General features: G+C 39.5%; 1 protein-coding gene across 1 annotated transcript in view; it reads left to right on the top strand.

The window, feature by feature from the left end:
- The window catches only part of AKAP13 (A kinase (PRKA) anchor protein 13), a 142,256-nt gene that overhangs the window by 62,179 nt on the left and 58,175 nt on the right, over positions 1 to 21,902 (top strand). Inside the window, exons 7-9 of the mRNA XM_006885186.1 lie at positions 2,862 to 2,904; positions 6,083 to 6,206; positions 17,321 to 17,495. Coding sequence (XP_006885248.1) covers positions 2,862 to 2,904; positions 6,083 to 6,206; positions 17,321 to 17,495 — 342 coding nt within the window. The remainder of the gene's footprint in view (positions 1 to 2,861; positions 2,905 to 6,082; positions 6,207 to 17,320; positions 17,496 to 21,902) is intronic.

Genomic DNA, 21,902 nt, shown 5'->3' with positions numbered 1-21,902 from the left:
TTCTGTAGTCAGGGCAGATGTTCTCAGTGTTCATCCCTACTAAAAAATATTCCACAAATTGGTAAAATTGAGTAGGGAAGAAGTTGTGAAATACACTTAAAATTTTGAAATTCTCAAAGCTTTTGTAATATGTTGGGAAATTGTCAAATCAGCATGGCACTTCAACCAACCACTGATAAAAAAATTACAATCCTGTATCAGCACTAGCTTCCTAGTTAACCTATATGATGGCATCGTAAAATTATAGAAGCTGGTTACCTACATGTTGTTGTTGTTGTTGTTTTTCATTGCCGTGAAGTTGAGCATGACTCACAGCGACCCTATGAACAAAATACCTGAAGCCTTTGTATAAATAGATGTATTCAATGTACCTCGAAATGTACTTCTTAAAGTTAAAGGTACCAATAGGAGTTATGTGGGAGAAGGATGGGCAGTCTCTTGTGTGATTTACTGCTTCTGAAAACCCGCTAGAGGATCAGTTATGGGTCAGTTCCCTCTTGACATCACACAAGAGTAAGCCAGGAAATGGGTGTGTGGTAGAGTAGAGAAAAGGGATTAATCCACGATCACATGAGAAACTGTGGGAAAAGCAGGTTTAAAGGCTAATGTATACATTGTGTTATTTCCAGGGCGTTTTTCAATATTTTGTGTTTTCCAAACCTAACAGTTTAGGAAATCACAATGTGTGCATGCCTGTGTATAACATAGGGAGCTTGGTGGTGCAGTGGTTAAATACACAATTGCGGTCAAAAGATGATTCATATGAACCCACCCAGCATTTCTCTAAAAGAATGCCGGACGCCGTGCCAATTCGCTTCTGTAGCACTGCAGCCTAGAAAATCCCGTGGGAAAGTTCTCTATTCCATGGGGTCACTGTGAGTCAAAACACCTTGACTTTACCGACCAGGAGCTCGGTAAATGTGTTAGTGCACACTGAGAAGTACTCACCATGTGCAAACAGTGGTCCCAGCTAACGACCTCTGAATATTGTACAGTCAACCTGCACGTTATCTTGTGCCCGAAAGGAACCTAGTTGAAGTGTTCTACTCATTTACGGTCATGCTTCACATACTAACTTAAATGATATGTCATTGTGTTTACCTATAATTAAATGATGAAAATAACTTATAGTTGTTTCATACTCTTCCATGTTCTAACAGTTTGACACAAAAGAATGTTAGAGACGTGAATAAATGAATCACTGTTTTCGGAATCACAGTAAAGGTGGTCATTGTAACTAAACGCGGTTTTCAGCACTGAAAAAAAAGGAGAAATTATAGGAGTCATAGATTCTTCCAGTACCTTAGGTGCATATTTGTTCTTTTATTAATTCAACAGAAATCTATTCTTCTTAGTTCAAGTCTGTATTTATCCATCATGTAATTTTTTTTTCTTCTTGTTTAAATGTCTAGAGATGGTCATTTATTAGATTAATACTAAAAATGTCATTTTATCCTAGTGGCTAGAAGAACTTAATGCTACTTGTATCTTAATGCACCATGATAGAAAGGATTTTAAAGCCACTGATCTAAGCATCCTCTTGGGTTTTTGCTTAAGTAGATGAAAGCATCATGAGGTTAAGTCCTGGCAGCTTTCTATCTCACAGACCAGAACTAGGAAACAGATCCGAAATCTTGCTCTCCCTATGCCGGTCTTTGGCTTTCACTAGACCATGCACATAACGTAGAAGAGAATTCCCAGATAGGGAAAGGGAGAACGCGTACAAGGCAATAGTTTGACAGCTTGGAACTTGTTTTTACATTTCTATGCATTATGTGCCCCTTTGTTATTTATATACTTAATAACTGTAATTTTATATTGCTACCCAGACTCGAAAATAATTTAGGAATTTAAGAATTGCTAATGTTCATAATCTATTTCTAGAACGTCTTTGAGTTGTACTTATTATTTTACTTATAATAATATAATAATGTTTTACTTATTGTGGTCTCAGAAATCCTTCAATCTTAACTGCAAAGGAAAGGGATATACAGGGTCCACATGGTAGCAACAGGTACTAAGCTTGAACAACTTGTATACCTGGAGTCACATGTGGAAAATAATTCCTAATCTCCTGAAAATTGTAAACCATTTATTAGTACGTGAGGGAGACTCTTCTAAATCCTGAGGTATCTCGAAATTTACTAACGTGGTAAAGAAAAGTAACGGTAGTATTTATTTGTTCTGTTTTTTTTGCCAGCTTCCTTTAGAATGATAATAACTCATTTTGGTTCATGATCTGATCAGCATGGAACAAGGCAGATTGCATCTACTCTGACTTCCACATTTTATCAGAATCATCCTGGAAAGGATCTTAGGGACTGTTTCCAGCTCTCTCATTTCACAGATGAGTAAATAAAAACCAGAGGTCTCACCCCAGATTAGCAACAGGGCCAGGAGCAAAAAGAGGTCTCTCATCTACTAAACTATTTCTAGAAATTCTCAGGAAAATATCAAGGACACATTAGCTAAATTTCCAATATAGAAACATGGACATTTCATCTCCTGTTTTAAGTTCTTTCTGTGATGTCATCTCTGATGGCTTCTGGAAATGGAAGCTTGATAAGAATAGGACAAAAACATTCTTCATGAGTGTTTTCATCTTTAAACATGAGGAGGGAAATATTAACTTTAAATTTTTTTTCCCTTGACTCCTGGATTAAACTTTTTCCTTTTAGTTCATTGGAAATTCATTTCTTAGTCTAATATTTTAATTTCCAACTTCATTGTTTCCAGTTCAATTTTTTTCTTCACTACATACAGATTTTCAGCACATTGTTTCTGCTTTAGTTATGACATAAACCTTTTATCTATCATGGTAAAATAACTTTTGTTCTAACTTTCTCTTTTTTGTTTTCTAGACACACGACTCTTCCACAATACCAGTGCTAATCTGACTGAAAGGTACAGTGAGTTTATTTGTTACCCTTTTCCCAAGACATAGTGAAAGAAATCGAAAATATTATGGCATTTGAATTAAGTAAGCCAAATTACTTGAGCTAATTTGATTCTTCCTTGAGTAATGAATTTGGAATAATGGTCAAACATGGTTATGTGGTGAGGCAGTATCTTTTTGTTTATGTTTCTTAGGTTTAAAATGTTTTTATTGTTGAGAATAAAGCAGAACGCAACAGCTCACCAGGTCTGCTTGCCTAATTCGGTTACACCGATTACATTCTTAGAGAGGGGTACAGCCATTCTCACTCAGCCTTTTGTAAGTTCTTTCTCCCCTCTTATCCCTCCTGTCTAATCTTCTGGTTCCATATAGAAGGATCTTATCTAGATGGTTTAAAAGCTTAATTGAGCTTAATGCTCAAAGCAGATGTTTTCTACTCATTAAGTTAAACTGTTGTTTGGTTTTAAGAGGACTTCAGGGGATATTTTAGTTCTATTTTAAAGATTCTGTTAGAGCAGTAGTTTCAGGGATTGACCTAGGCTCCATGGCTCTAGAAAGTCTACAGTCCTTGATGATTTCTGGTTCTGTTCTACATTTCCCCCTTTTGATCATGATACTTATATAGAATCTTGACTAAAACTATTTAGTAATAGATGCCAAGCACCATCCAGTTCTTTTGGTCTCATGGTAGTCGTGCTATATATGAATTGATACCTTTATTAGTCTTCCACCATTATTTGCTGTACTGCTCTACTGATGTTGTTGTTATGTGCCATTGAGTCACTTGTGACTCATAGCGACCCTATGTACAAGAACTCTAAACGCTGTTCTATCCTGTGCCAACCTAGCCATCAGAAACACACTCATTCCCACCACTCCACTCATACAATCAATCCATCTCATCGAAGGTCTTCCTCTCCTGTGCTGTCCCTCCACTCTGCCAAACATGATGTCCCTCTCCAAGGACCAGTCCCTCCTTGTAACATGCCCAAAGTATGTCAGACGAAGCCTCAGAATCCTTGACTCCAGGGAGCATTCTGGCTTCACCCTCTTCAGGACAAACCTGTTTGTTCTCCTAGCAGTCCATTGTATATTCAACACTCTTCTCCAGCACCACAGCTCAAAGGCATCAATTCTTTATCATCCCTAGTCACTGTCCAACTCTCTGATGCATAGCACGTAAGTGCAAAGACTATAGCCTCGATCAGGTGCACCTTAGTCTCCAGCCTGATGTTGTTGCTCTTCAGTACTCTTGAGAGGTCCCTCACAGCTGACTTTCCCAATGCACTTCATCTCTTGATTTCCTGGCTGCTGTTACCAAGAGTGTTGATTGTGGAGCCAAATAAACTAAAACTGTTAAATATCTCAAATTTGTACTCATATTAGGGAACATTTTACTGACTTTATGAAGTTATGTGTGCATTCTTATAAGCATTTATAACTCCCAAGCCTGACAACATTTTATTTCATAATTAGTAGTAATACATTCATGGGAGGCTGCTAACATTAGTAATTTTAAGCTTTAATGCTGTTTACTTCTCCTTACATGAATATAGTTTGTCACTCACCTAAATACATGAATTAGTTCTTTATAAAACAGCAGGCAAAAAGATTTCTGTTCTGACTCATTTAGTGCTATTTCTCTTTTTGTTCTTATGCAGTTAAATGTTTTAACAACTGCATAGCTTGAGTTCTGAGTATTGCCCTATGATTTTTTTTGTTGTTGTTTTATTACTTTTCACAAAGTTATTGATCTGCCTGGATGATCCAGGACTTTCCATTTAGTGCCTGCACTTCTTTGTTTTTTCTCCTTTCTAGAGCAGTTCTTTTTACACCATTTTCCCTTAGAAACAAGCTCTGTTGTTTTGTACCCAACTCTTGCATGATACTCCTGTGGTCTCAAGTGGACTTGGTTGTTGGAGGCAAACCTTGAAATTGTGCTTCAGCCTCGCTCTCAGTGCCACTCAGTGCAGTTATAAAATACCTTGAGACGCCTCAGCAAAATTCTGTCGATGGACTCCTTTTCTGTTTGAGAGGATTTATTCAAATGTCTCTGCCCAGCATTCTTTAAAGAAATCAACCATTGTTAATTTCCTAAGATCAGAGCATGTCCATTTTGGATTGACTTAGATTTCATGTTGATGTCCTGAACAGAGAGGTTGCTTCATTTGGATCTGTCTAAAACTTGTGAAATGCATCTTTCTGCCTCAGTTCTGCCTACTGTTTGGTATGTTGGTTGGCCAGCTCTGCTCTAACTCATGGAAGAACCATCTGTCCCAAAGTTAAGCGCAAGTATATTAACTGGTCCGCAGAGCTGATTGTCCAGCAGGCCACAAGAATAGGAGAGGTGGCTCTGTTTAAGCTGTGTAGCTGATGTGCACATGACTCAGTTTATGACCATCATTAATCACATGTATGACCTTATTTCTAGCATCTCTTTGATGCAAAGAAGCATATAAATTACATGCTGTTTTAAATTAAAACATTCTAGATAAAATTCACAAATGGTTGACAGCTTGTATTTAACATCAGGTTATTGAAAATGGCTACTACAAGAAAATGTCATCATTTGTAATTCTAAAACAAAATGTGTGTGAATGACTGAATGAAAATTGACATGACTTGTAAACTTTGATTTAAAAAAAAAAAAGGATATGTAGCCATTTTTAGGCAGCAGAGGGCACTGTGTGTAAAAATAGCTGGCAGCCTCCACTCCACCCTCCTGTTGTGGTCCCTTTTCTCATGTGAAGATTTGTCCTGGAAAGGGTTAAACCAGGTGGCTCCTTGGAGGCAAGGATTCTGAAGCTCTGTCTAACATACTTTGGACATGTTGTGAGGAGAGACCGGTCCTTAGAGAGGGACATCATGCTTGGGAGGGTGGAGGGACAGCGCAGGAGAGGAAGGCCCTCTATGAGGTGGATTGATTCAGTGACTGGGATAATTGGGATGGGAGTGTCAGAGACAGTGTGATTGGCACAGGACAGAGCGGAGTTTAGGGCTGTTGTACATAGGGTCGCTATGAGTCACAGGCGACTCGACGGCACATAGCAACAACATAGCATGTAACACAGGGGAACTATATGGCAATGTTACTTACAAAGTAATGACATATATGATATTTTCAGGGGCTTTTAAGTTGATGTCTTTAGTCCTCAAAAAAATATCAGTGGTTTTGTTTTTATATAGTATAACCGAAGAAAACTACCCACCAAGTCTTCCCAAGAAAGATTTTGAAAAGAAGAGTGGAACAACAGTCAGTCGTACATTCAGCTACATCAAGAACAAAATGTCTAGCAGTAAGAAGAGCAAGGTAAGTATCATCCTGGGCGTTCCTTGATGGACCACTCAATCCGCTATCAATAAGCTCCCATCACAGGCTGTATACAACCTAAAACTAAAGAAATGTGGACCATGAGTAGAAATGGACACAGGGATATCAGGCTGATAGTTGAGTCAGAAAGCAAGCATTTTTAAAAAAAAGAAATTTAAAAAAGAAAGCATTAAGAGATGCAAATGTTACAGAGATTTTACTCATTACAGCTGTTTTGTATAGAATCTTATTTTATCCTTTCACAAACCATGTAACTTTATCTCCCTTTCATAGGAATGAAGTTAATTTACCTGAGTTTATATAATAAAAGTGAAACAGAAAGTCAAACCCAGACCTCTGATTTCTTATTTCCTATCTCAGCTATCGTACTTGAATCTATAAATCTATAAATTAGGTTTGAAAAGCAGCTGAAAGATCTTATTCTTGGATCAGGGAACTGAAAATACTTCTATTTATATTGAGAAGTAAGGAAGACTGTATGACAGAGTTACAAAAACTTTTAAGACTTCTCTTGAAGAAGACCCCAGTGGGATGGATTGGCACAGTGGCTGCCGCAGTGGGCTTCTGCCTGGCACATTGGGAGGATCGGGCTGGGGTTTGACCTGTTCTTTACAGAGTTGCTGTGAGTCGTAGGCGACTCAGAGGCACCTGACAGCACTAACAGCTCCTGCCTCAGGACTTGCTGGACTACCTCATCTTTGGTGCCTAAGAGATTGACTTATAATAATTGAGCTAATATTTTATTTAGCTATTAGCTAATCACAAAAATTTTGAAAATACAAAATAAAAATCATCTTTAATAATTCTAGCTCTTGTTTTGGCTTATTTCTCAGGGTTTGTTTTTTTTTGTTTTGGTTGGTTGGTTTTTTAGTTTGGGGTTGGTTTTTTGTTTTGTTTTGTTTTTTGGTTTGGGTTTGTGGGGGTTTTTTTTGTGTTTTTTTTTAACTCCCAATGAATTTTTAAAGGAAGGAAAGAAATCACTTCATTTGACACTGATTACTAATGTTTCCGTTTCAAACCAGTAAGGGCAACTTTGTGCCTCCCACTTTGCCTACACTTAGTAATCCCTCCACAATCAAATAAATATTGAAAATAGTCCCTGCAAGGAATCATTACACACACACACCACAGTACACACTTAAAAATTATGCAGTGCGATTTTGACATAAACTTGCTGCCAGAATTGTATTTTCTCTCTTGTTTTGGCCTATGATGCATGAATTGTAAAGCACATGGAGCGAGCCAGGAAGAAATGCTGATCGAGGAAGTTAATTCTAAAATAATCATGTATTTAAGCATTAACCTTACAATTAACTTGTTTTACAGTTGAAAATCTAAGATCAAAGAAAGGAGGAAGGATGTTTTCTGTTACGCTGCTGTTGTTAACGAGGCTTAAAAGAAAGCCTATCTCATTTCTTACCACTAATGATGTTGAAAAACTATTTGGCATCAACGATATGTTGTCAATACAAATTAGCCAAATATCATTGAATAATGTTGTGGTCTTAATACTCTACTGGGTGTTAAGCACCTAGAAGGACTGAAGCCCATCATCTTTATCTTGAAGCGTTTTATGATAGAGTTTAAGAGACTTTTAAAAAAAAATTGGCTTTACACTGTGGAATCATCAGATAATTTTTTTATTGAGAGACCCCTTTTCTATCCAGTGTCCCCAGTGATATTGACGTTTAGGGACAAACGGTCATTAAGTACAACACTGATGAAGTACACCATTGGTGAACTAAGACATGAAAAGAACCCCAGACCACCCCAAGTATAAATCCGAATGCTGAGCCTAAAGTCTGAGTTATCTGGTGCTGCTCCACCAGAGGTACCCAAGTGGACATCTTTAACAAATGGAAAAGCATTCTCTTAAAATTTGGACTCAAAACCCAGATTCAGGGTTCTCTAGGAGAAGGCACTTGCATACACATGCGCACATGCTCTCTGTCTCTGTCTGTGTCTCTCTCACTCGCTCTCCCTCTCTCTCATCCTCTGTCTCTTTCTTGAAAAGTTCTCTTAGAAATCTCCATGTGGTCTGGCCTTTCTCATGAAGGAGCTGCCAGTGCAGGCATCTTAGAAAACATTCCACTTCTGAGGATTCATACTTGGTATTACTGAAGCACCCTGTGTTGACTCCATTTCCTTCCTTTTGTCTCCTATAAAAGATGTTAACAGGCCACACCTTAGTCAGTTTTGATCCAGCCAGAACTGAGATGAGATTAAAGGATATTGCATTTGTCATATCCTGAGGGCTCATTGCACATTTCCACATTTGTCGTTGTTGGGAGCCATCAAGTCCCCTGTGACTCATAGTGACCCTGTGAACAACAGATTTGAACCTTGCCCTATTCTGCAGTACACTGTACTCAGTATCTCTGCTAATGCATTGTTACAGTAACTGTCAACCCATCTCTGTGTCGTCTGTCCTTTCTCTGACCCTTCACCTTTCCTGGCATGATAACCTGTTTCCAAGAACTGGTCCCTCCTCTACCAGCATTGCCCAAAGTAGGCGAGATAAGGTTTCACCAGCCTTCCTTCTAAGTAACACTCTGCTTACACTTCCTCCGAGACATGCTTGCTTGTTCTTTTTGCAGTCCATGGGATATGCACTATCCAAAACCAGTGTAAAGTCATTGATTCGTCTCTGTCATTGATTCATTGTCCACCTTTCAGATTCTTAGGAAGTAATTCATGGCTTAGGTCAAGTGTCCTTAGACTTTAAACTTATGTCCTTCCCTTACTCTTCAGCAGTGTAGGGAGGTCCTTAGCAATTTTTTCTAGTGCAACACATCTTAATTCCTTGGCTGCTGTTACTGTGAATGTCGATTGTGGATCCAAGTAAAATGGAATTGTTCATAAGTTCAATCTTTTCTTTCATTGATCGTGATGTTGCCCGTTGTCAAGAATCCATTGTCAAGAATTTTGTTTTCTTGATGTATAAGAGATCATCCCTATTGAAGGCTGTAGTCTTTGATCTTTTACAGCAAGTGTTTCAAGTCCTCTTCACTGTCAGCAATCAAGCATATGTTGTCTGCACAATGGAGGTGGTTGATGAGTTTTCCTCCAATCTTAATGGCATATTCTTCTTCAGAGAGTCAAACTACTCTAGTAATTTGTAGAGAAGGCTACAGCCCTGATGCACACATTTCCAGATTTTAAACCATGTTCAGAAAACTTCTTGGTGTAGGTATAGATTTTGTGTGAGCACAATTAAGTGTCCTGGAACTCCTGGTTTTTTGTTTTTTGTTTTTTTCAGTTAGCTATGTTTTGTTATGATTAACACAATCAGAGTCAGATGCCTTTGCATAATCAATAAAATCTTTCTAATAATCTCTACTTTCTACTAAGATACATCTGACATCAACAGTGATACACCTTTCATGCCAAAGGGCATTACAGCTGCCCCATGGCATTCTCAAGGCTGTAGTCATAGTGGAAGCAGATGACCACATCCTCGTTCTCCTGACAGGTTTGTACCAGCGACCTTCCAGCTGACAGGTAGACACTTACCAGCTGAGCCAACAGGGCTCCTTTCTGGCAGACATACTCTTCATCTTATGCAAACTTAACTCTTAAACTGTGTCTAAATAGTACCTCTTATCCCCCCTTGTTAATGATCTCAGAGACCTGGAGTTTGCTAGTAGAAAAGGCCTGAGAGAAGAAGGTAGTTGTGGTGGTGTGAAGTCACACCTCACAGGCAGAAGCTGTTGCATTCTCACTTGACCTCTTGCCTCTGATCATCTCCTTTTTCAAGATGACAGCAATGTTTTGCAATTGAGACTATTTCCTCTTTCAGAGGTGGCTTCAAGATTTGATCTCTGGGGCCTGTGCTATCTCTAGCAATGGAAGGTCTCAAAAGGACAAAAAAATAAAAAGTAGTAACCCTGGATTATAGCTCATCTTAGGTTATCAGGCATTTAGTGTACGGCCTGATGGTAAGCAGCTGCACTGGCAACCCAAAAGCATGTGGTTCAAATCCATCAGCTGTTTCACAGGAGAAAGATGTTCACTCTCTTCCCCTGTAGGTTATAGCCTCTGGAAACACACTAGAGGGTCAGCTCTAAGTTAGTTCCACCTTGACAGCACATAATAACAACACTGGCCAAGTATGTAGAGGCATTTAAGAGTTGGTTTTCATGGTTAGTTGTTAGCTAAGTAAATAACATTGTTTAGAACTCTTAAGGGGAGCCTTAATGACTTAGTGAGTAAAGTGTTGGACTGCCTGCTAAAATGTTGGCTGTTCAAATCCACCAACTGTTTGTCTGGAGAAAGATAGACCGTCTCTTTAAATCTTTGCCCCCTCATAAACCCAATCTGGGAGTGTCATCATGAGTCGAAATCCACTAATAGAGAGGGGGTAATTTCACTTTTTTTATAGTGAAGCTATGCATTTTGTCTTACATTAAATGCCATAGCCTTCTGTTCCCAGCACCAGTAACAGGGCTTTACGCAGAAGTGTTTCATTTTCTAAATGATAGCACAAAAAATAAATCGGCCTTTTCTTCATCTTTCATGATATTGCCTGTTGTTGCCAGTGCAACACATCTTCTGATTCCTTGATCAGTGTTACTCTGAATGTTGATTGTAGATTCCAGTAAAATGAAGTTGTTGACAACTTCAATTTTTTCACCCATCTATCATGATGTTACTCATTGGTCCCATGGTGATGATTTTTGTTTTCTTGATGATGAGATGTAATCCGTATTGCAAAGTATAATCGTTGATCTTCTGCAACAAGGTTTTCAAGTCATACTAACTTTGAGTAAGCAAGGTTCTGTCATCAGCATAATGTTGATGGTTAATAAGTCTTCCTTCGATGCCATATTCTTCTTAATCTGTGCCAGCTTCTGGAATGACATGCTCAACATACAGATTGAATAGGTGATGCCCATGTTTGTTGCTATGTGCCATTGAGTCCCCAGTGACTCATATCAACCCTACGTGCATTAGGTCTGAACCTTGCCCTATCCTAAGCCAATCTCATTGTCTCCAACAGATCTAACCCCATTTCCCCAGTCACTAAGTCAGTCGTTCTCATCCTGGGCCTTTCTCTCCTGTGCTATCCTTCCACCCTTCCAAGCATGATGTCCCTCTCCAAGGACTGGTCCCTCCTCGCCACATGCCCAAAATATGTATGATGACGCTTCAAAATCCTTGGCTCCAGGGAGCAACTTGGTTTCATCCTTTCTAAGACAGACATGTTTGTTCTCCTTGCAGTCTCTAGAATGTCAACATTCTTCTCCAGCACTATAACTCAAGCTCAAAGCATCAGTCCTTCTTCTGTAATTCTTAGTTAATTGTTTAGCTCTTGGATGCATCACAAGTAATTGTGAAAACCGTGGCATGAATCAGGCACACTTTAGTCTCTAGACTGACATTGTTGCTCTTCAGTACTCTATAAAGAGGTCCCTGACAATAGACTTTCCCAATACATTTTTTTTTTTCATTTCCTGCCAAGAGTGTTGATGTGGACCCAAGCAAGCTGACGTTGTCAACCATCTCAGTCACTTCTCCGTCCATCATGAAGCTGCTGATTGGCCCAGTGATGTGAATGTTTGTTTTCTTGATGTTGAGCCTCAGTCCGTAAGACTACAGTCGTTCTGTAGAAATGACTCATGTAGTCTTAAGTTCTCAGCAAGCAAGGTTGTGTCATCTGCATAACACAGGTTGTTTATAATTCTTCCTCCAATCCTGGTGCCACATTCCTCCTCATAGTTTGACTTCCTAAATGATCTGTTCTGCATATATAGATTGAAAAAGTATGGAGTTGGATGCATCCCTGATGCACACCTTTCCTAATCCTCAACCATGCGATATTTCCTTGCTCTGTTCTGAGTACTGCTTCCTGGTCCAAGTATCCCTACCTTACTGATTTTAAACCATACAGTGTTCACTTTTTGTTTTTAGACAGCTTCTTGATCTATGTCTGAGTTTCACATGAGCACCAATTAAGTGTTTTGAGATTCCCATTCTTCTTATTGTTAGCCATAGTTTGTTATGGTCCACACAGTTTAGTCTTTGCATATTCCATAAGACACAAGCAGACATCTGTCTGTTATTCTTTCTAGGCTTTGAACCAAAATCTACCTGACATATCAATTATGTCCCTCGTGCCATGGCCTCTTCTGAATCCAGCTTAAATTTCTGGGAATTCTCTGTCATCTGTTCTTCTGGTTGTTGTTTAATAATTTTCAGCAAGATTTTACTTGCATATGATATTAATGATACTGTTCTGTACATTTATATTCTTTTTATCACCATTTTTTGTAATGGGCACAAATATGGATCTCTTCCAGGCAGCTGGCCAGGTGGCTATCTTCCAGATTTTTTTACATAGGGTAAGGTGCACATCCAAGGTTGCTTCTGTTTGTTAACTGTTATTCCATCAATTCTTGGGTTCTTATTTTTTTTGCTGATAGGTTCAGTGCAGCTTGAACTTCTTCCTTGATAATTCTCAAAAGAATATAGGAAAAGACAGTGACTTAAATTGTATGTATATATATTATATATATAATATATATATATTTTTATATATATATTAAAAAAACCATTATTATAGAGGAAAATTTGTCTGTAGTATTGGTTTTTAAAATATATATTTTGACAGTTTGAGGCACTGTCCCTTTCCTATGTTCTTTCCAGAATTATTAATTGTCCTAATTCGATAAATGCACTGAATTTTTGTTTTGAAAAGGAGACTATAAAGCCTCAACAGGAAGTACAGCAGGAAGACTGGCAGTTTCTGCTTTTGTGTTTTTGGTATCTCTCAGACAGAATGCTATTTCCTGCTTGCTGCAGAGCATTTAAACACTGCAATGCTCCATCGTTAAGTTGAGGCAAACCTGTAAACAATTTTTTTTACCTATAAACAATTTTCACACTGTATTTGTTTTTGCTACTGTGCTTTTTTCCTCTCTAGATTAGAGGTATTTTAGAGAAATTGTTAATCTGATTTGAAGTAGGGAGTTTTAGATGTGAGTGTTGAATTCCTACTACTTGGCTTTTTTAATGGTATTTTGTGCCAATTCCTAGATCATTGTGGTCTCTCTAAAAGTGTGTATACTCGCCAGCTTTTCAGAGGTGTCTCCAAAAGTTAGAACAGTGCTTACAAGGGCTTATATCAGTGTTAGATACAGTTATTTCTCTGATGCCTTCTTTGATTACAGACCAGCAGGGAGTGACAGTTGCTTAATCATAGCATGTTTTCACAGTTGTCTGAAGTGCTTTCTGATTTTTCATTGTAATTACTTGTCTAAAAGGGGTGGGGATTTTGTTGCTGTGTGCTGTGGAGTCCATGCAGATTCAAAGTAGCCCTGTGGGTCCGAGAGAACTTCATGTAGGGTTTCCAGGAGCAGAATTGGGTTCCTTTGTCATATTCTCCTGTAGTTCTTGCCTATTTCTTCTGCTTGAAGGGCTGTTCACTCCTGTCTCCTCAGCACACAGTCCACATATCTTGGCAGTTACTGTACATAGATAAGTCAAGCATTAGAAACAGCCAGCTACCACCTTACCACAGGCAGCCTCGATAAAACGTTTTTCTGAGGAAAACAAATTTTTTTGAACAAAACAAAAAATCCTTTTTTAAATATCGACTTTTTTTTTTCAAATATCGACATTTCTTAACTTCTGGTGTTAAAACTTGGCCTCAGTGTTTGCTAGAGTTCCTGTCTTGCAGCTTTGAAGCACTGTGCACCCACACTGTGTTCTGGGGAGTCCGTTTGTCTCATAACCTAAGTGCTTTGTAACTAGGGTAGTTGTCTGTACCAGCAGAATTCACACAGTTAAGACTGTCTTAAGCAAACAGAGCGGCCTCAGCCCTCCCTCCTTCCCTTTCTCAACCAGTCTCTAGCTTCCTCTTCCATCTCTCTAATGGCAGCACAAAGCCGCTGAGCTCGGCCCTGCAGCATGCGCCCCTCCTTCTGTGAGAACACATTTCCTGGCATGGGGGTTGAATCATGTCGATAAAATGGGGTCGCTTTCATGAAGTACCCCTCATAACAGTGAGATTCATAGGACCAAAACATGAGGAGGTAAGAGCTGACTTCTTTACAGCCCTGATTTCTCATAAATACAGAAAGAGATAATAAAGTTTATTATTGTTTTGTTTTTATCCTTGGAAAGACGAAATTGAATTGCCTTAAAGGATTAGGAAATCATTTCTTGTTTATACAGAATTGTAATACGTTGCATGAGTTGCATGAATAAACTACTTGCCATAGCAAGTTTTCTTTAACTCTCTGGGAAATGTTTCTGTGTTTTTGAGTAAAAGTACAGATGCTTCTCAGTTTAATGCTTTATTTAAGGAAGAGCCATCAGCAAAATAGAATTTTAAAAGATTATTACAAAAACTCTGCATTTTTGTTACTAGTTTTTATTAGAGTTTTATGTACTTTAGGGGTTACTGATTTTCACTCAGGATAGTTTCCTGTTTTATAAAGTGAAGTAAATTGCTTTTCTGACATCCTTTCTTGTTATGCCTGGGAGTTTCAAACTGTAGCAGCTCAGCCTTTATACTCCTGTTACACACATTCTTTTAACAAGATTTAGCATGAGTCCTAGACTTAGCAAACAAAATTTCATCATTTCAGTATAGAGGGAAAGGTTTGAAACAGGAAGTCAAAAGATCTGGGTTCTAATTTTGATTCTGCCAGTCACTTGCTTTCTGTGACCTCCTTCATGTTGCTGGACCTTTCGCATCCTGAGTGGTGTGTTACAGTAAATTCATTGAGTGAGTGTTGACCTCTAGAGTCTACTCCTGGCTTTTAATCCCAGCTTGGGTAATACTTATGTGTGGCCATGAATCCATGATTTAACCTTTCTAAAGCCCAGTCTGCTCAGATGAAAGGGAAAATATCCAGGGGCTGTTGTGAGGAAATACATTGCTTACCGTAGTGCTCAGTGCACGATTAACTGTAAAAATATTACATGTTGTAATCTTCATCCTCTTAGTTGTAAAATGGGAAGTAGAATGCCAGTATGCCCACTTCATTGTTTTTCAGCCCGATGGAATAATGCATGTAGAAGTCATTGATTCAGGGTGTAAGGCTTTGTATTTGTCTTTATTATTACCTTATTATTAATTGCTTGTGCATTACCTGGGGGGCTCCCATTTCCAGGATTGTCTTCAAGGACAGTAGTGGTGTGTGGTCATAGGTAAACTCCTCCCTTCTTCCTGGAAAGTGTGGCTATACGCTGATCCTTGCCTCTTAAAACTAAGAAACCTGTAAAGTCCCAGGGCCGCTTTAGATAATTATTAATCTGGCAGTCACTGCCTCTTCAAGTTTTTGAAAATTCTTCTTCATGATTTTATGTGTAAGCTCAAATAATAGCACGCCTTAGGGTAAAGTATGATGTCACGTTTATATATATTTTTTACTGTTTTCCCTCTACCCCTAAAGCATTTCCAGAATTCCCATCTTACTGTCAATGTCAAGTCTTGTAGCCAAGAATCCTCTCGACTCAGAACACCGGCTCCCAGGCCATTTCCCCACCTTCCCTTCCCACTCAGTGGCCTCTCCTGTGCCAGTGTGCCCTGAGCTGCTGGCCTCACCTGCTTCCATTGAGCTCCAGGGAGCACCTGGCTCAATGGCAGGGTGCATAGTAAACATGAGAGGAGTTTCAGTGCGTCTAATTCTGATGAGTGGAAGGGACACATGGGAGAGAAGGAAGTTTTTCAAGGGTGATCAGACAAACTAGAGTTGGATTCATGCAATCTACCGTCAGCTGAGGTGTGATCAGAATAGGCCTTAGCACTTGTCTTTGCCTGAGCCTCACTTTCCTAACAGAAGTAATCTCTCCACTGACTAGTTTGAGGGGGTAAGGGAGGTGTGCTTAGGGAAATTAACAACAAGGCTTCTTACTCCCACCCTCTGACCCGTCCTCTTGCTCTGTACCGTTGTCTTTTTTTGCTTTTCCTCAATTTCTTTTCTTACCATCCCATCTTCTCATCAAAATTTCTTTTTTTCCCATTGTAAACATTGCATTTCTATGTTGAATTAGGAGAGTTTGGAGAAAATAGAACTTACCTTCAGTACATGACAGTCATTTTTGGAACTATGGGCAGGTGTTATTCTGTGAGTGAGGCACAGTGTTTAAAATACAGCATCTCGTTTCATTCTTCCAAACATCATACGCGATGAGTGGCGGTGCTCTCATCCTCTCTCCACAGGTGAGCAAGCTGAAGTGCAGAGAACTCTGTTCACTCCTGCGGGGTCAGTCACTAGTGAGCAGGAGCAGGGCCCAGATTTGGACCCACTTTTGACACCACTGTCCATACTCATAGCCACGGGTATAATTTCTCAGCTTGTTACCCTCATTCTGAAAACTGGACCAAAATGAATATACAGAATCTTTATGTTCTAATAATACCTGGAAATACATATGCAGAGGACATTTAATACTTGTGGCTAAAGTAAGGAAGATTTAAGATTTTCATCAGAGATTCTTCCTGTTCACGGACAAGTGATGGGTGTGAGAAAGTCAGAGGGGACTTGAACCTCCTAGCAATTTTTTACTCAGTTGTTCTCCTCAGGCTGATGTCAAAATGGCTACCATCCTTTCCTCTGCTCCCTGCTTGGAGCCAGCCCTAAACTTGTCGCTTGCTTTGTGGACTATGCTATGACTTAATTGACGACGCACCATGGCCACCCCAGGCTCTTCTCCATTGCCAGAAACTTCTTCCTACTGTTAGTCTATCACTAGAAGGAGCCACTTGCATATGCCATTGTTTAACCTGCCCAGTCTTCATTGGATTTTCCTGATGTAGCTTACACACTCACTCAGCACTGCCAACTTAATTACACATAGAGATCCTCCCTTGGGTTTCCGAGCTGCAGATCTTTACAGGAGGAGAGGTTCTCATCTTACTCTCATGCAGCAACTGGTAGATCCAAACCATCCACCTCTCCATTAGTAACCTCCCACTTACACTAAACCCCCTGGGTTCCTAGCTTGCACATTCATTAACACACAATGTTGTTATTGTTGTTGTTGTACCAAAACTTTGATCAACCACTCCTGGCCACAGAGGCCCATGTGTGAGGGGAAGGCCTCTGGTGTCCAATTAACTCTTGAATCTTTTCTGTCAGCAGGAAAAGGAAAAAGAGAAAGATAAATTCAAGGAAAAGGAGAAAGATTCTAAAGAGAAGGAAAAGGACAGGAAGTCGCTCAATGGCCACACCTTCAGTGCCATCCCCGTCGTGGGTCCCGTCGTGTGCAGCCAGTGCATGAAGCCTTTCACCAACAAAGATGCCTTCACGTGTGCAAGTAAGAGGCTGCCTCCCCTGGGGCTGCTCGCTTGTCTCAGGAAAACTCATTTCTTGTTTCGTGTCTGTTCCACCCCTTATCAGTTCCTCATTTATATAGAGAAGTAGTATTTTTCACATTTTCCTTCAAATGATACCAAAGAATTACATTCTAGATATTCATGTCACAGTTTTTCTCCCGGCCAACTCTAATTTCAGATATTTTGTTCCTTCATTTCTAAATCACTATCTGTCCCAGAATTCAGTGTCATCATCAAAACTACATTGTAGCCCCTAAAGTTACCCAGCACTATTTTGTCAGATGTATGCTCATTCTCCAGTCTAGTTCTTTGATCTGTTCATCACTTGTTTGCCGCCCTGCCCCTAACTCATGGTAACTGGGGGCGGGGAGCATACCTCTCTGTGTGCAAAAATGTTCCATGTGGACTTTGTACTGGCCAGCCTAAAACCACTTTGAACCCAAATCTGCTGAGCATGATTCTTGGTTTTGGTAAGGTACTCTTAAGACAGAAGTCTGACTTTGTCAATTTCGGGCCAGATAGCAGAGGTACTTTCAGCTTTGAGGACACGGTAGTGCTCTGGGTAATACTCAATGATCACGTGTTCTGGTAATCTGATAATGAATACCCAGAATCTCATGTCACAAGATACTGATTTTTTTATTTTTTTCAATCACTTAAAAGGAAAAATAAATTCACAGGCAATAAATAATAATTTATGTGAATAGTAAATCACAAGCCATAAAACAGTAGATTGAAGGCCAGCCCCGTCTCTCAGCAGTTTCCATTTTGGTCACAGCACCCATAGTATGTCCTGTTGTTCACATTATTATGCCAGTGTCTGTCCTCAGCAGTGGCCTCAGTTGTGTCAGAGATTTTGAGGATGGCACGGGATAGGAAAGGTCGATCTGTTGTTCACAGAGTTGCTCTCAGTCACATTTGACTCAGCGGCACCTCACACCACCAAAGTGCTGGTGTAAATCAGAGAGACTGCTTGTGGGTGGAAGTGAACAGTGTGTAGATGCAGCCACCCCAGAAGGCCGAGGTGGCACCATGTTAAGCCTGTTACCTATTTAGACAAAATAGTAACTAATTCAAACTCCAGGAAGCCCTCCTCCAGACCATGATATCATGACATTGTCTTATTTCCTGTCATTTATGTTGAGGATACTAAGTGATTAGCGGGGTGGATGGGTGGGGGGGAAGAGTTAGCTTACTGAAATTTAAATTTTTTTAAAGTTTGGTGGCAACTTCAAAGTTAATTCTGTAATAATTTCTATTCATTTGTTTCTTGAGTTAAAAAGGACAAAAGTCAAAGCTGGCACATAATTCGCAGCACAGCTCATCTGCCACAGCTGTTGTGCCTTTGTGCCTTTTTAAATGTCACTCCACATTCCTGTTATATTATTTTCATGGATGCATTTCATTATACCCAGAAACGAGTCTGCAGCATTATTTGTTCTTCTGTACTTTTTAAAAAAAAAAAAAGTCATCCAAATCTTTGAATAGCACTGTGGCAGATACACTTACTAATGTCATCTTTCATGTATAATTTACCAAGCCTGAGAACCCCTGCCTCCCAGGAATAGTCTGGCATCGGTGGCCAGTGTCCCTCCAGTGTTTGATTTGGGGGGCAAGTGTTCCCATTATGTTCATTCTGTGGCCACCAGCTGAATGTGTGCAGTGTGCACGGTCAACATCACAGGACTAGAATACCTTCATTCTCCAGGGTGTTGGTCATCGAGCACTGTTTTTCCAGTTGTTCTTCCACCATTAGAACGTGATGTTTTGGTGGGTTTTTTCCTTTCTTTTTTGTTTTTTTGTTTTGTTTTTAAATTTCCTACTAGTTTATTTACAAAATTCAAATACATTGTTTTCAAGAACAAATTCTTTCAATTTCCCTCACCCGCCCACCCATCAAATTATACAACCCAATGAGTAATTCCTCCCTCCACCTGCATATCCTCATCCCCCTGCTTCCAACCTCTCCCACCCCTCTTGGATCCTTAAACTCATTCGATAATAATGGTTTTATACAATATTTATCTTTGTGGGACTTAGTTCACTCAGCATAATGCTCTCCAGTCCCTCCCAAGTTAGTTAATAATTTACAAAGTCATTGCTCCTGTGTGTTGCATTGTATTCCATTGTGTGAATGAACCATAATTTCTCAATCCATTCATTTGTGGTTGGACATTCCTCCTTGGTCATTAGAACTTCTTAAGCATACTACCATAGTACATACATATTTAATGCAAAAATTCATCTTTAGCCACTCAAAAGAGCTCATTCTAGAAATACAAGAAATTTCTTTATCTTGTCCAAAAGAGCTTATCTTTATCTTTTCAAAAAGAACTCCTTCTGGAAATACGAGAAATTTCCTATTTGTCATATTCTTGTTTGTTGATTGGTTATTCATATTTCTTTTCAGGAACTTGTACAAGTCTTCATTCTTCCCCGCCCCCATGCATTTATAACTAGACAGTGTAGTCTGTAAGCTTGTTTTAGTTCTACACCTTAGCTTGTTGAACTGTGCATTAGTCACAGGGGGTGGAAGGGACCCCCATTCCACATCTCACCCTCAGCGAGGAGTAACTTTCTCTCAAGGAACTTCCGGTATCACGTATCAGCTGAGGCTGCCCAACATAAAGGCTGAGGTACCATTATATCAGTCTGTATAGGAATTCCATTTCTCTTTTAAGTTAGAAGTCAGTACAAATATCACTTGTGATTTTTTTCCTTCTGTTCCGTGATGGCCATTTTTGTTCTCTTCCCTCCAGAGTGCCTGTACTCCATCTAGGGAGTGCTGGTCTCATAAAAGAGCCGAGAGGAGCCACGTTTCTTGATTGATGTGTAAAATTGTTCAAGGAACTCCAGTAGTAAAGTGAGCTGGATTGTCACTTCCTTTAAAACCTAAAAATGCTAGATAAAATAATTTTTAAAAAAAAATTACTGTCCAGCTGAGTCCTAAAAAATAAAAATCCATAAGACTTTTTTTTTGGGGGGGGGGGTCTTTTTTGGCTAGTTTATTTACAAAATTTGAGTGCATTGTTTTCAAGAAAAAATTCTTTCCATTTCCCTCACTCCCCCACCCATCAAATTGTACATCCTCATCCATCTGCTTCCAACCTCTCTCACTCCTCTTGGATCCTTATACTCATTCTACAATAATGGTTTTATACAGTATTTATCCTTGTGGGACTGAGTTAGTTCACTCAGCATAATGCCCTCCAGTCCTCCCAAGTTAGGTAATAATTTACAAATATCATTGCTTCTGTGTGCTGCATAGTACTTCATTGTGTGAATGTGCCATAATTTCTCAATCCATTCATTTGTGGTTGGACTTTAGAGCTGTTTCCATGTTCTTGCGATGGTGAATAATGCTTCTGTGAACATTGGTGTACTAATTTCAGTTTGTGCCTCAGTTCTCATTTTCTCAGGATATATTCCAAGTAGTGGAATATCTGGGTCATACGGAATTTCTGTGGTCAGCTCTTTGAGGAAATGCCAAACTGCCTTCCAGAATGGTTGTACCATTTTACAACCTCACCAACAATGTATAGCAGTTCCTTTTCTTGCCACATCCGCTCCAACATTTATTACTTGCTGCTCTGTTAAACTTTGCCATGTAAGACTGTTTTAAGGTCAGAATAATTAAAATTCAGCATTCCTCTCATTTGAAGACAAGATATGTGACCTCAGGGCCTACTGAGATGCATACATAAAGACAACAGCTTTAACAGCCACAGTTCAAAAGGCCTTGAAAAATCCCATCCACTGACATTCTGAAGCATCATAAAAATGTTATTCTCTGTCTAGAGAGGGAACCCAGGGTCATGTGCTGGATTTATATCATCAGTGTATGCTGGAACTCCAAGTTAAAAATTGTTCCCAAGAAGTTTAGTGAAATCAGAATGTAGGAATGATGACATGCTGAAGGATGCCAGGCCAAAGAAGATACAGCAATGCCCCATATGGTCACTGTGATAGAGCAGGAGGCCCAGAGGCTCCCACAGGAAGAGAATGGGGAAGTCCTGTGCAGCTGGACTTGAGCTTACTGTGAAAAATACAGTAGAACACAGTTAGAAAAAGCCACTATGAGGAAGAGTTAGTAGACATACTACACACAGAAGGTACTGTAAGGATTAACGTATTGAATGGAATAGAAGAATAAGACATATTGGGTTAAATGGAATAGAAGAATAGGACATAATTAGAGTTAAATGGAGTATAAGAATAGGACCTAGCGGGGAGCTCTGGTGGCCTAGTGGCAAGGAACTGCAACTACAATCCCAGAGGCGCACAGTTCAAATCCACCAGATGCTCTGCCGGGGAAGGAGGGACAATCTCCTCCTGTACCAGTCAGATCTGATTTGACGGTACACTCACACAAAAATAATAAAATAAAA

Source organism: Elephantulus edwardii, unplaced genomic scaffold, assembly GCF_000299155.1.
Source record: "Elephantulus edwardii isolate Elephantulus edwardi_28Jun2011 unplaced genomic scaffold, EleEdw1.0 scaffold00041, whole genome shotgun sequence".
Classification (NCBI taxonomy): Eukaryota; Metazoa; Chordata; class Mammalia; order Macroscelidea; family Macroscelididae; genus Elephantulus; species Elephantulus edwardii.
This window is presented reverse-complemented; position numbering and strand designations above follow the sequence as displayed.